At 28.5% G+C, this 16,128-nt stretch overlaps 1 protein-coding gene across 1 annotated transcript; it reads left to right on the top strand.

Moving 5' to 3' along the window:
- The first annotated feature begins 885 nt into the window (after positions 1–885).
- Positions 886–7,708, top strand: LOC111678022 (peptidylglycine alpha-hydroxylating monooxygenase). Its single transcript, XM_023439254.2, has 8 exons — positions 886–1,322; positions 3,567–3,624; positions 3,750–3,837; positions 4,080–4,152; positions 4,217–4,349; positions 4,419–4,467; positions 4,531–4,869; positions 7,231–7,708. Exons 1-8 carry the CDS (start codon positions 1,125–1,127, stop codon positions 7,397–7,399), a joined length of 1,107 nt encoding a protein of 368 aa, XP_023295022.1. The 5' UTR covers positions 886–1,124; the 3' UTR covers positions 7,400–7,708.
- The last annotated feature ends 8,420 nt before the right edge of the window (positions 7,709–16,128 follow it).

Raw genomic sequence — 16,128 nt, 5'->3', positions numbered from 1 at the left:
GAGAAATTATGTCGTCAGATTCGGTTTCAATGCAGCTTGTTTGGGTTGCGACTTTTTCAACATTTTCTTTTTTTCCAATCTGTTAAACAAAATAAATTAACCTCCAAAATAGGAAACATTCCTTGACGGAAACAAATAAACATTTTAATTCTATATCGGAATGTATTTTTACAATTCAATCCACATACCGTTAGTATTAAACAGCGGTTTCCCTGAACTTGTTATTGTATACGTCAGCAGCCATATAGATTTTTTAATGTAAGGTATAAAATTTGATTTCAGGGCAGGTTATCCTTTAGAAAAGTAAACCTTTCACATTTTGCTGACTGGCGTTATTTTTTTTAGTATAAGTATTTTAACCTCCAAACAGGAAACACATTTTAATTCTATATCTCGGAATGTATTCCTACAACTCAACCCACATACTGTTAGTATTTAAACAGCTGTTTTCCTGTTTTACATCAGCAGCCATATTGATTTTCTGATATGAGGAAGAAATTTTGATGCCAGATTTAAGTTTAGACCAGCTTAAGTTAACTTTGATATCTGAGTTGCGAGTTTTTTCCTTTATTTTTAGCCTTTTTTATTTAATGTTTTAATCTAAATATTTTAACCTCCAAAAAGGGGAAACATTCCTTGACGGAAACGAATAAACAATTAAATTCTATATCGTAATGTATTTTTACAACACAACCCACATACCGTTAGTATTTAAACAGCTGTTTTCCTGTACTTTTTACTGTAAACGTCATCAGCCATATTGATTAATTTAATCCAAAACACTGTGTAAAAACAAAAAAACAAATAAACAACAGTGTTTCATATCTCATGTTGTTCTCACACAAGATTTAACATTTCTCACTCTGTTCCCAGAGATGAAAACATCGTCATTATCATTTTTGGCGCACACAAAACAAGAACAATAAATACATTTTTTTTAAGTAGAAGTAAATTTTTAACAAAGTTATTTATAAAATATAAAGAAAAAGCACCGACTAAAATTCCCCCACAATAGTTGTTATTGTTTTTATTTTAGTTAAAAAAAAAGATTTAAAAAAAAATAAACAAATAAAATTAAAAGTGTTTTAATCAATAACTCAGACAACAACAACAACAGAATAAAAATGTTAAAAATTTACTCAGGGATGGCTTTAAAGAGGCTACAAGTGTTAACGTTTGTACTTATTGTTTGGCTAAAATTAACATATGGAATCATAGATGATGATGAATACAACAGTATCTACAATTCCCAATTGCAGGCGGAGCAAAATCATGAAGTGGGACGTTTTCCATTTCTAATGCCAAATGTTAGACCAAAAACTGTAAGTGACAAGTGAATTTCATAAAGGTTTTTTTTTGCACTATGGAAAATTTTTAAAGGATTTTGTTGTATATGTGCAGAAAAAATGCTGCTACGTCAACATGAAAAAAATTAACAGGTGGCAGTTTCTTTTCTTCAGTTACATATTTTTTTATGGAAAAACTGTTTTATTTTTGTTTTTTAACTTTATTAAACCTACAAATGTGTACTTTGTGTAGAGTATTTGTTTAAAAATAAAAAAACAATTATACAAACAAAAGTACCTAAAAAAAGTAAAACACAACACCTACTCGTTCGTCTTGCCTACTACTACCCTTTCCTATGTTATTTGCTACTTCTACCTGTTTCTTTTCTTGTTTACCTGCCGGACACTCAATGTCTGTACTCGTGCCAGGGTTTTTAATATTTTTGTTGAATTTTTGGGTTTTTTCTTAATAACAACATTATTAATTTATTTAAAATTTTGTTTATAAATAAATACTTATTTATTTGTTGAGATGATTTTGTTTGACCTTGTAGAGATAGATTACAATTTTAATCGGAGTGATTTCTAATGATATTTATTAAAGAGTAATTCGTAGGTTTGTTTGTCTTTGTAAAAAAACATGTTTTTGCAAGTTAATAATATTCATTTAAGGGGAATTTCTATTATCTGCAGTGCACAACTTGATTTTTACTTATTCTGAAATAATAATAAGAATTTGCTTAACGTGACCAACAAAGTCCTAGAAATGTCTTGAGTATTGTTTAATAATAAATTAAATATCAACTAAAATTTAAAAATATTTAGAAAATTCTTATTAAAAATAAGATTTTATATTGTTTTTTATTAGATTTTTCAATAAAAATTAGATTTTTTACATAAAATTCTATTTTTTACAAAAAAAAATTTACAACAAAAATTGATTTTAACAGAATTGATTGTTGCGAATAAGTTTTATTTAATTTATCATTATAACGTGACATATCTCTAAACGTCTATTTTTTACTAAAATTCAAATTTTCAATAAATTTTTTTCCCAAATTTATGATTACAAATCATGTTCTTTATAAAAATCCGATATTTTAATAATAATTTGATTTTGTACTAAAAATCTGTTCTTTTTCGACATTTCACTAGGTCCCAAGAAAAGTTTTAGAACTTGTTCTAAAAACTACTAGATCTAGAACAAGTGAAAACAGAACCACTTGAGATTCTTAAACAACAGCTTTGGAAATAGTTGTGTCGCCATTACTTCTGGAATCCCGTTCCTTACAATATTGTTGTGGTTCTTAATTTCTTCTAAATAGTTTTCAAGGAACTAGTTCTTTAAAACTAGTTATACATTCCTCCATTAGGCTTGTTGTTCTATCTCGATCTAAAATGTGCCAGAAATAGGCTTAGTTTCAGGCAGGTTTTCCTCTGTATCTCTTAAAGGTAGTTGGCGACTTCCAAGTACAACTGGTCTGTGCTTTAAACTAGTCTGTTTATATAAACATGATAGATTCCTTGTTATATTATAGTTATAAAAAGATTTTGTCTGTAAAGTAGAATATGATTTAGACTGTTGTATATTCTGCGGATCTACTTTCTATGATCTTTAATATTGTCAGTTAAAACAGTATTTTATTTAAATCCAAATTTTCGTTTGTTCTAGTCAAGTCTGCTTGTCTATTGTTTGATCTAGTCAGTGTCTATGGTCTTGGTTGATTCCATAGTATAGTTTAGAACTTGTTTGTGCATTAAACTATAATTTACACTGTTTTGTATTCTTTGGATTTACTCTCGAACATCATAAATCTTGTCTCTATTCTTGTCTCTTGTATATAGGCTATGGTCTAGACCTTGATCTAACTTGTCAATAAACTTAACTCCCAAAAAAGCAAAGTTTTTTTTACAATTTCTTCTGAAAATGCAGTTTTTTGCAAACATATGTCAAAAATAAGATTTAACTTAAATCAAATATGTTATTCCGAAACTTGAGAGTTTCAAGCAAATTATACCTTTCCAATGAAAAGGTTTTATTATAAAGTTTAATTAAATATCTTAAAAAACAATAAAATAATTTGTATTTTAATATTAAGGTTAATCGCTCTCTGTTTCCTATCAAAATCTATATTTCCAATTTCTTCGTCTTCTTTTAATTAAAACGTATTAACAAACCTAAACCTTATAATGGTTTTATATATGGATTTCTATTATATTAAACTTTTGCATTTTATTTTATTACTTAAAACATTTATTTTTGGATTATCTTTCTTTTAGCCTGAATTATATCTTTGTACACCGATAAAGGTGGATTCCACAAAAAGTTATTACATTGGTGAGTGCTGATAAAATCATGTATTTTTTTATTTATAGACATTTTAATAAAAAAAAACAGAAACTTATCTATAAATTTATTAATATAATATTTATTATTATTATTTTGCAAACTTATCAATTTAGTGGGTTATGAACCGAATGCCACTATGAATACGGCCCATCATATGCTTTTATATGGTTGCGGTGAGCCTGGGTCAAGGAAAACTGTGTGGTAAGGCATAAGGAGAATAGTTTCATAATTTACATACACATTTTCGTAGCTTATTATTTATACTATAAAAACAATTATATTTTAAATATTAGCACCAGATTAGTATTAATTATCTATTTCAAACATTAAGAAAATATTAAATGTTTATCCACATTTTATCTTTTATTTCTTAATTAAAGTCATTTCATTTAAATTTATTTTTATTCCCAATGAATAACTCAGTTTTTTTTAATTATTTATAGGGATTGTGGTGAAATGGCTAAAACGACTAATGAAGAAAAACCTAGTCCTTGTGGTTTACAATCACATTCTCAAGTAAATTTCTTTAAATTCTTTAAAATTTAGTAATTTATTAATATTATTCCTCTTTTTTTAAAAGATTCTCTATGCCTGGGCTAGAGATGCACCCAAATTAGAATTACCCGAAGGTGTGGGCTTTAAAGTTGGTAATGATTCTCCCATTAAATACATTGTACTGCAGGTACATTATGCCAGCATTAAAAAGTTTCAGGGTAAGTAAAGAACAAAAAACAATTTATTAGAAACATTTAGTTAAAATTACACTAAAACTTTTACTACAGATGGCAGCACTGATGACTCTGGTGTTTTTATCAGATACACTGAAAAACCGTAAGTTTTATTTTAATATTACCAATATTTTAAATTCGAATTCTTAAATTATTTTTATTTCAGCATGGACAAATTGGCTGGTGTTTTATTAATGGGTACCGCTGGTGTTATACCACCCATGTCAATTGAACATATGGAAACTTCTTGTGAAATTAATGAAAATAAAACTATACACCCGATTGCATATCGTACACATACACACAGTCTGGGCAAAGTTGTTTCCGGCTATAGAGTACGTCCCGACGATCATGGTATGCATCATTGGACTTTACTGGGGAAACGTGATCCATTGACACCACAAATGTTTTATCCTGTGGAAAATTCTGAACCCATTATTAAGGGTGATATTATAGCGGCTCGCTGTACCATGGAGAGTCATCGTAAACGTGTTACAGAAACTGGGTGAGTGAAGAGAATTTTATTTAAAGGGTAGGACTGTAGTGAAAGGCAATATTGTAGATTTAGTATGACTAAAAACTTGTTTCAAAAATAACTTAATTTTTTAAAAATTTAATATTTTTTTATTTTTATAATTTTTTAATTGATTTAGATCATTTTGTTTTAAAATAACTTTTGCTAAGTCAATGACCTTGTCTGTACTCTAATTTGGAGTTTAATTATTGATCTTGTCTATCTGTAGTTTTAAATGAAATTAACATGACTCTTGATAAATTTTTCTATATTTTTGACTAAAACATTTTCTACAATATCAACACTAGATCAATGTATAATCATGACTCTAGATCAGTCAATATCAATATCAATATTCTTGCTTTAAATCAGTTTATAATCTTTACTAGGGAATCGTTTAAAGACTTACCTATCGATTAGAATAAAATCTTTAATATAGATACTTTTTTAATCAAGACCATAGATCAGTTACAGATCAAGCTTAAGCGTTTGGGTGAAGATTTTTTCTTTTTTACTCATTTTGTTTTTGTATAATATTTTGGGGTATTAATTTCATTTAGTTCACAGTCCTTTCAATAGATAATTATATATTATTCATTTCTATAAATTAGTCTGTGGTATTGACTATCAAGCAGTCTGTAATATCGACAATCGATCTTCAAATAATCTTAAATGCAGATCAGTTTTAACTGTAGTTCAATCAATCGTCTTGACTTGATAGATCTGTCTACAGTCTTGACTATCGATCCGTACATAATCTGTCTAAAGTCTCAACAAAATCGATCTGTTTATAATCCTCACTATCATTAAATTATCTTGATTTTAGGTACATTTTTATTCTTAACTATAGATTATTTTGTGGTTTAGATCTTTGTTAAGTCTAGACCTAGACCACAATCTAGAGATCAGTGAGACTAGTTAGTTAAGTTTACTTTACTGTAGATCATTCTATAGTCCCTAAACATGATGAGAGTCACTAATATTGATGAGAGTCCCTAATCTTTATAAGAGTCCCTAATCTTGATGAGAGTCATGACTTTAGATCATTCTATATTTGTCTGTAGTATAGTTTATGATCTTATTTCCTTGTTTAATTCTACAGTTTTAGTTCTAGTCTTTCATGTAGTCTAATGATTATTCTGTAGTCTTGTCTCTCATATAGTCATTGCCCTATGGTTTAGTCTATAGTTTCATCTATGATCTAGCGATCTACTTCTTATTTCTATAATTATGGTCTTTATAATCTTATTTCCTTGTAAAATTCTACAGTTTTAGTTCTAGTCTTTGGTCTAGTCTAATGATTATTCTGTAGTCTTGTCTCTCATGTAGTCTTTGCCCTTGTCTCTCATGTAGTCTTTGCCCTATGGTTTAGTCTGTAGTTTCATCTATGATCTAGCGATCTACTTCTTATCTCTATCTTATGATCTTTATGATCTTATTTTCTTGTTAAAGTCTACAGTTTAAGTTCTAGTCTTTGATCTTGTCTAATGATTATTCTGTAGTCTTGTCTCTCATGTCCCTCTTTGCCCCATGTTTGAGTCTATTGTTTCATCTATGATCCAAACTTTGATCTAGCGATCTACTTCTTATTTCTATTCTTATACCTGATGCAGTATGTAACTTAGTGTAGCATTTAGTATGTCTCTTAGTTTCTCCTTTTTTAAGATATTTTCTTTGATCTATAAAGTTTATATTCTAAACTTTGATATATTTTGCAAATATGTCTCTTCTCTTGTTTGTATTACATTACGACACTTAGTTTTAGATTAAGTTTGTGTCACATACATCAGGGTATAAATGATCTTGTCTGTTGTGTAATCTACAGTTTGGTCTATTATTTATTATAATACCAATACTGGTCTATAGTCTATGGTCAAGTCTTTGATCCATTCTTGTTTATGTTATATTATTTAGATTATGATACATACCAGTATATACTATAGTCTGTGGTCGATAATGCGATATCTATCTAGCATTATAATCTGGTGCTGTTATGTTTAATGTATTTACAAAACAGAGAGTAAAATTAACGTTTTATTTTTTCTTAAAGACTTTTTTGCAAAAATTGTTTCTTTTTAAGATTTTTTTTTTTGGTAAATCCTAAGTTTTTTAAATTGTATAGTTTTTAGTATTTTTGTGAAACTAGTGTTTTGTTATAAGAACTGAATGGACATATTGAAAAACATAAAAACAGACTGAGAGCACTTTGGTAAGTATAAGTGTAAATTTAAATGTAATAAATAGGACTAGAGAAAACGTAATGCTTCACGGACATGAACCCCTTAAAAACGTTCTCTTTAAAACTTTAAGAAAGAAAAACAAAAATAAATAAAATTTGATTTCTAATTACAGAGCCACAAATAAAGATGAAATGTGTAATTTCTACTTAATGTACTATGTGGAAAACGATGAACCATTAAAAATGAAATATTGTTTTAGTCAAGGACCGCCAATGTTTTATTGGAGCAATCCCGATGTTGGCCTCAACAATATACCACATATCGAAGCGAGCACTTTGTAAAAATGTTCAAAACAAAAAGAAGAAAAAAAAAAAGGAAATGAAACTCAAAACACAAATGTAAAAGAAAAACCCCACAAACAAAGCTTTATTTATTTTTATTTTTACAAAACAAACAATTGTTATAAACATCACAATATTAGGGACAAGTGCAACAAAATAATAATTTAAACAAAACAAATTTTAAATTAAATTAAAACAAAAAAAAAAAGACACAAATATCAACAAAATCATAAAGATAAAAAAATCGATAATGATCATGACAACAAAATGATAACGCTTAGGATGGCAAACAAATTAAAATTAAATTGATTATGATTAATAAGTTTAACGATGAATAGTATATTGACCATGAATTTTATTGTTTTTGTATTGGCCATTAAGTAGAAAAAACAATTATTTAAAAGACCAGACACAAAACTAAATTAAAACATTCCAAAAATACATAAACAAAAAAAGACGTAATATATATGTATGTATATCATATTATAAAACATTATATAATTATATTAATAAATGTATAATATCAAAATTTTAAAAAATAACAATGAAGGTAATAATGCAATTATATTATAGAAAAATTGTATAGACTTATAAAAAAAAAAAACAAAAGGAAAAAAGTTTGTAAATCTCTCTGCAACTGTAACTAAAAACAAACTACAATACGAATATGAACTTTTACAACAACTACTTCTACAACTAACTAAACTATTCATAAGTGTTATTGTAACTGTAAAACTGTAACTGTAAACATGTAATAAAATACTGAATGTCATTAGAAAAAATCCAAAAAAAAAAAAAAAAAAACAAACCAAACGGTGTTTAAAATGTATTCTGATTATGGTATTGAATGATATGACAACCTGATGCCTGACACATAAAAATATATAAAATTTTCAACATTTCTGGAACTTACGCTGAACTTACTGTAAAATATGTATTACAACAATTCTAATACAGTGAGTAAGAAAAGTATATTGTATACCCCACTGTTATCCTACTTAATTGTCAATTATTTGTTATTTTTAAGATTTATTATGCAAACGTATACGTTTTGTCAATCTGTCTGTCTGTCTGTCTGTCTGTCTGTCTGTCTATTTGCCTTTCTATCTATCTATATAATTTTTTTATATTTTGCATTGTTTACAAGTTGACAACATTTTAATCATCACCACTAATCATTTACTTGTCTTAACTAAATATGGTTAATTCTACGACAACGACATGCTTTTCAATTTACAAACTACAATATTTAATTGTTGGTGACAAAACAAAAATGTGAAAAAAAACGCTGCTACGCAAAAATTCTTCCCAAAATAGCTAGTAAATTATAGCGCTTGCATAAATGCATATACATAGCAACAGTTACATATATACAACCGAGTATATTACAGTTAGAAATTTTCCATTGATCTTAGACACTATTTAAGAAAAAAAATTAAATGTTAAAATTTTTCTATACACATGTTTGTAATTAAGCATGAAACATTTATTTTACAACAACGTAAACATATACATAAATTTAACAGGAGAACAGGGCTAAAATGAATTGTATAAATTATTTGTGAACAATTATAAGTGCTATAATCAGCCAATACTAAGCATTTGTCATAGTTTATTAGGAGATTATACTTGCGCTCGAGAAGCCATTAGACCCATTGTGATTTCCTGCATAGAAGACCTAGAGACATAATGAAAGTCAAAGTCCTTTACGTGAATACTTGCCGTGTTGGCGATATTTTACGCTGGTACCTTTTTAACCACAGGTTGAGTTGATTAGACGATTCACGACCATACCATTGTGCTTCTTTCCATATACATGTACAAGCACTTTACTCAAATTCTCAAGCTATCTAATCTCTGGCCAAAAACATCACTTCCGTTGAAAATCACGTAAATAAGATGGCCTCTGTTTAGTCGGTAACATAGGTACATTGAAACACGAATCCATCATACCTTTCATCCATCACCATTTAACTCAGCACAACACTCATTCATTCGACACACTCACTCTAGGTATACAGGTAGGTAAGGTCCCTAAACTCATCCCGTATTATACACGTGGGGGGCACCAAACTTATTCCGAATTATAGACTTTACCACCTTTAAACCGACATTCTTTTCCCCGAATTTCGTCTTAAAATACAGAAAGAACATAAACACCTTGTCTGCAATAACTGGGTCAAGATAAAGTCCGAAACCCTGCCCAGCGGACTACAGGTTCTGGTTTTTTACTTTGACCTCATGCTAAATCATTCTACGGAAAGCCTGAGGCTACATTTGATCTTTTAAAGTTTATAGTACTGGCATACTATAGGTACTGGTAGCTCCAACATGAGGATCTTTCATCGAGCTCAAATGGCCAAGGGGAGGAAGTGTAATTCTGCTTAGTAACACCGCAAGTTCATTTAAAAATCTAGCATCTAGAAAGGTTATATTCCAAAAAGTTAAAACTCTACTCGGAGACTACAGAGGTCCAATGTAATTTCCTTCATTGAAAGTAACGAAGATTAGGAATTCATTAATAAAACACAAAGAACATAAAAAGACAAAGGACTGGAAGTAGACTGAGTCTCAAAGGGTGTAATCTGTGTAAGAGGGGGTAAATATGATAATAAGGATTCCGATACTTACTACTACAATCAAAAATTCTTCAGATAAAATCAACTAGACTGTAATATACCCCAGTTTATTAGAAAACTATTTCGTAGTAATTTCAGTTTAGGACCTTGGATTCTAGAACAATGACAGATGATAAAATCGTTACTGTAGTCTGCAATCGAAAATTTGCAAGTAGACTGTAATATATTTCCTTCCTTGGAAAACCTTTTTTCGCTATTTCAGCTTACGACCTTTGATGATGTGCTATACAGTTTTAGATTCCCAAAGTCCTCGCAAAACCTTTAGAAATCTAATAAGGTATTGTACAACTTACCTCTAATAAAACAATATACCGTTATAGACCCTGTCGGCATTCTTATCTATCCGAAAAGTATCTTGATTGATTTACATTAAGTCATGGCCATAAGACCTTTTATTCTATTATACAACTCGATTAACTCGCAGTAATTGAAAATAAATATCTTTCATATCGTTTTTAACGAAACGATAGATTGATTTTTGTTTAGTTCTTACTATGTTCTACTGTATATTTAATATATATTATATATATTTATTATACATAAAAAAATATATATGTATTTTGCAAATACGTTCTATATAAATATTACACTGAACCAAAATTTTAATGAAACATTAAAATGTAATGATCGAATTGCCGCCTTCTAAATTGACTTAACTTTCGTAACAAAAATAAATTACCTAATTACAATTTAATTGAAATGAACTAGGTTATTTGTTTAGACAAAAAAAGATCAATTTAACTCAAATACGTCATGGTTCTACAATAAAATTCAATTAGTCCAAATTTAACTTTCACAAATATACTTAGACTAAAAAACTTTTATTCCGACTACCGTCGTCTGTCAGTCTACTGGTCTGTAATCAAATTATACAAATATTATTCTATTAGAGTTATCAGTTAGACGATATACACATGTACCAGTGGGTCATACACGTGTTTCATCCAATACGTGCTTAGACGTAAAATTTGTTCGATTTATATTTTAATTGACAAGTTTTACATAAGAAACTTAGATTCATAAGTTCTATATTTTAAGACCCCTTGTGTTAGCAGGCATTAAGAACGTGTTTATATAATTACGTAAAAGTCAACGTATGAATCACATTCAATTTAGTTGTAATTGATCCAAGTTTTTATGAAAGTCCAATTCGGACGTAATCTGGGAATTGCTTTTCATTGAAAAGTTATATATACTTATATACTAGTCTAAAGTGTAATCTATAGTCTATAATAGAATCTATAGTCTTAGCTATAATCTAGTCTATAATCTATAGTCTAGTCTATAGCATAGATTATAGTCTATAGTATTAGATTATAGTCCAGACTATAGTCCAATCTATAGTCCAGACTATAGTCCAATCTGTAGTTTAGTCTATAGTCTAGTCTATAGTCCAATCTGTAGTCTAATCTATAGTCTGGTCTATAGTCTATAATATAATCTATTGTCTAGTCCATGGTCTAGTCTATAATCTAATCTATAGTTAGTCTATAGTCTAGTCTAGTTTATAGTGTAGTCTGTAGTCTAGTCTGTAGTCTAGTCTATAGTCTAGTCTATAGTCTAGTCTGTAGTCTAGTCTGTAGTCTAGTCTCTAGTCTATAGTGTAATCTATAGTCTAGTCTATAGTCTAGTCTATAGTCTAGTCTATAGTCTAGTCTATAGTCTAGTCTATAGTCTAGTCTATAGTCTAGTCTATAGTCTAGTCTATAGTCTAGTCTATAGTCTAGTCCATAGTCTAGTCCATAGTCTAGTCCATAGTCTAGTCCATAGTCTAGTCCATAGTCTAGTCCATAGTCTAGTTAATAGTCTAGTCCATAGTCTAGTCCATAGTCTAGTCTATAGTCAAGTCCATAGTCTAGTCTTTATTCTAATCTATTGTTTAGACTTTGGTTAAGAAAATGTTGTACCTAGGTCCCCATATAATAGTTGTCTATTTTAAGAGTGTATTTATTAGTTTTCCTTATAGACATATTTGTGATTATAATTTATTTAACCAGTTATTTTATTTGCACTTTTCTAATAAGACAAGTTTATGTTTTCATGTCAACTTTTTAAATTAAATTCTAATATTAAATCATCGAGTTAAGTCTATGTACAAAAAAAAACTTGTTTTAAAGTTTTACTTATAAATTCATGTAATAACCAGAAGTAATTAATTTATTTGTTAATTTAAATTATTGGTTTAAAAATTCAAAACAAACTATTATAAAATAGTTTTTTTTTTTAAGGAAACTAGGAATTCATAAACTGATCATTTGACAGGACTTTAACTTGACGATAAACAAGTTAAATTTTTATTTCTGATTTTTATTTCTGCTAGGATCTCTTAAAAATTAAAGAAACATATTTGTTTTTCCGACATTCTTATAAATTATTGTTATATTTTTTTTTTTGTAGGAACGGGGGGTTTTTTAAGATAAAAATTTCAAATGAATCATTGAGAAATAAAAAACGTTTTTCATAAATTGATTTACGATTATTTTTGTTAAACCCAAAAGTAAATAATTTTAAATATACAATTTATAAATAAATAGAAATTGTATCTGCCGAAAAAAACCAACCAAATTTAATGTCGTTTTTAAAAAATTCTACAATAGAAAAATGTAATTTAAACAACAACAGCAACACAAACAAACATTATTTCAAGGCATGAGTAATTATAGACAAATTAGAGCCCAATATAATTTAACGTCGTATTAACAATCCAGATATCAAGGTATCTGCATTTATTGTTATTTTTTCACTTTATCGTATAGCCTTTTTAGACACATGTCTGACAAAATTTACTTCCAATTCGCGTTATCAATTAGACGAACATACACACATATACATATGTATGTATCAGTGGGTCACACGTGTTTATTCAAATACGTGCTTAGGCGTAAAATAGTTCGATTTATTTTTTGGTAGCCAAATACTTACATATGTATATGTTAATTGTCATGTTTTTGTATAAGAAACTGCGACTGATGAGTTCTTTATTTTAAGGAGAAATGTCATAGAAATTCATTTTGAGTTATCAGTTATTAAGAACGTGTTGTAATAATTACGTAGTATACGTTAATTTCCAGACAAAACTATTTTTTTAGAAATTAAGCCGAAATTCATGTTTCTAGATTTGTAATTTAAAATGTCATGAGTCACGTAATTATATATGTGATAAAAAATGGTTTCTGATTTACTCCCCATTTTTCGATCTTTGTGTGTCCTGGGGTACATTCAACAAAACAGCAACCAAACCGGAAGGTTAGTATTCTTGTCTGGAATACCCGATGTGGTGGTTTCGAATCTCACTTGTGGCACTGGTTAAGGAACGCACAACATGCCCGACAGAGGCCTAGGTGTATTTCTTCGGATTTGATGTACATATGTGCATCCTCCATATTTCAAATATGGACTTATCTGTGAATGTTTTTTTGAATTTACGTAAACACCTGCCTGTGGGCCTTATTTCACGTTGGTCTTTCAACCACTTCTGTGGCGACTCACCACCAGTTTTGGGGTCCAGCTTACGTGCACTTTGTTCAAGTACTTGAGCTATATAATCTCTGACCATTACTAAATTTCCGAGATGCAAAATATTATAAAATTTACCGTACATAAGTCTGACCGATCAGGACTGGCTATCCGTAGAACCAGATTATGTGGTTCTCTGTTTCGACTACATGTCGAATCTAGGAATATCCGAGGAGAAAAATAACAACACCAGTTTATAGTCCCGACAGACTAGATGTACTGGTAACAACTCTTTTGGCCGGGGGGACAAGTTAGGGATATCACTAGTCTGGAATGTAGAGAAGTCTTTGGACTGGTATAATAATTAGTCTATATACTATTCCCTTGAGGGGTCTGTGGCAGCGCGGATGCAGCGCTGTTTAGTCTATGCACTAGTCTATTGAGTATTTTTTTTGACTAGTTTTGTGACTATTCTTTTCACTTGTCTTTGTATATATAATCGCTTGATTGGTATGTGATCTAGTATGTGGACTAGACTAATGACTTAGTCTTTTTGATAAGTCTATGGATAAATTTATTCATTAGCCTCTTGAGAAGTTGATTGACTAGTCTAAAAACCATTTAGGCTTGTCTATAGACTATTGCCGTTGTCAAGAAGTACTAAAAGAATTTCAAATAGTACTAGATATTCTATGAGTATAAAGCTTAAATTCTCCAGAATAAAAATATAAAAAAAGCTTCATAATCATTGTCTACCCAGGAAAAACTTTACTTACCTGGTAAGCAGGCAAGAAATATTGAAGCAATGTGGAAGTACTTATTTTTGTTCAACGAGGTTCAAAAAATAACTAGTTACAAATGTGCTTACCCAACTTTCCCAGGCTTAAATCTAGCTCTATAGTTTTTTTTTTTTTAATTTATAGGTCTTTCCACTTACTCAGTGCTCCACTTACAAGTTATTTTAAATAACATTTTGGAATAGTTTATACATAAAAGAATAAATCGATGTTTTTGAAAAAAATTCTCATATCAAATATGATTCAAACCACAAACTTTGGATAGATGCTTTGGACTAATTCTCTAGATAACTGATAACGATCACTCATTACTAGGTAATGTATTAAATAACTACATTATCTAGATTACTTATTACCAAAATTTGAAGAAGATTTTTTGCTGGGTATTGCATAATGTGTCTAATGGGATGCAACATTTTTCTAAACAACTTATTAATAAACCGATATTAAAAACAATATTTTATTGTTATTAAATTGCGACACAATTACATACAATTTTCCATTCTAATGAATCTTTCAAATAGCACTAGAGAATATTTACATATGTATTTCAGAACTTAATTATGCAATACATACATACAAATTAACTTTTTGCTAATTTGAGACTAAAAATAGTTGTCTACCAGCAGATATGATATTGACAATTTAAAATAAAAAAAAAATTAAAAGTTATATGTATAAAAATTAGAGACACCCATCATCAACTTAGATATTTACACAAATACATACATTTATGCATACACATATGAACATACATGGGTAATCTAAAAGAATATATTTATGTATGTATGCATGTATGTGTATTAAAATTAAGTATAAAAATTCATTCAAAATATTGCAACAAATGTTCGTGATTTTTTATTAAAATCCCATTATACGTTTAAGCATTAAAATTTCAAGACATCCACGTACTTTGCACATAAAAACGTTCCAATATTCTCTTTTTGTTAAAAAAAAAAAAACAAATTGAAACTGGTGGCACGGTCTCGGTAACGTGCAAATGTTCAATACTGGTCTACTGGTATTATATAGAAAATTAAAATAAAAATTAAATTAATAAAAATATAAAAAAATAAAACTAAATACAATTAACATGCAATTTTACCTGTTGTAACAAGTATTAAATGTATGTTTGTAATTTTATTTGTTTTTATATATTCTACCAATTCATTTCATTTCATTTTTTTCTTTTCAATATGACAAGTGTCATAATAATAGATACTTGTTTTACATATACATATGTGACTATATACATTATAGTTCTACGATATATTCTTTTATTGTACTAATTATTTATATTATTATTATTTGGTTATTTATTTGTTAATTGTTTATAGAAATCATTATCAATCAAAACATATTAATTTTGCATTAAGTATTTATTACTATTTTGCTAGTTGTCAAGTATTAATTTCTTATAGCTCTGGAAAATATTTTTGAGGTTTATTTAAACAAAAAAAACTTTCTTTAAAATTCGTTGACTTTTAAAAAAAAATTGGTTTTCTATATAAATTTAAAGGTCTTTTAACTTTTAAAATTTATCCTTGTAAGGTTATCTATCTTTGAATGTTAGTTAAGTTGTAAGAAATTGTTTTTATATTAAGTAATTGTGCCACATTAATGTTCAGGCATATATTTGTTGTTGTAAAATGGTGGGCATAATTATAGCACAACTATTAACAGGGTCTCAATTCGCTCTAAAGAGTTATCCATGTAATGATCTTTACAACTATCTAGATTAGCTAATAGAGTTACATATTACTAAACTAGTACCTAGACAAGTCATTAAACTAATCAATAGTTTAGTTCATAGACTAGTAAATAATAATACATAGAC

This window comes from Lucilia cuprina, chromosome 6 (assembly GCF_022045245.1).
Source record: "Lucilia cuprina isolate Lc7/37 chromosome 6, ASM2204524v1, whole genome shotgun sequence".
NCBI classification, from domain to species: domain Eukaryota; kingdom Metazoa; phylum Arthropoda; class Insecta; order Diptera; family Calliphoridae; genus Lucilia; species Lucilia cuprina.
This window is presented reverse-complemented; position numbering and strand designations above follow the sequence as displayed.

Coding starts and splice junctions, on each gene's coding strand:
- LOC111678022 (XM_023439254.2), top strand. CDS start 1,125: ATGTTAAAAATTTACTCAGGGATGGCTTTAAAGAGGCTACAAGTGTTA. Junction 1,323..3,566: donor CAAATGTTAGACCAAAAACT/GTAAGTGACAAG, acceptor TCTTTCTTTTAG/CCTGAATTATATCTTTGTAC. Junction 3,625..3,749: donor CACAAAAAGTTATTACATTG/GTGAGTGCTGAT, acceptor TTATCAATTTAG/TGGGTTATGAACCGAATGCC.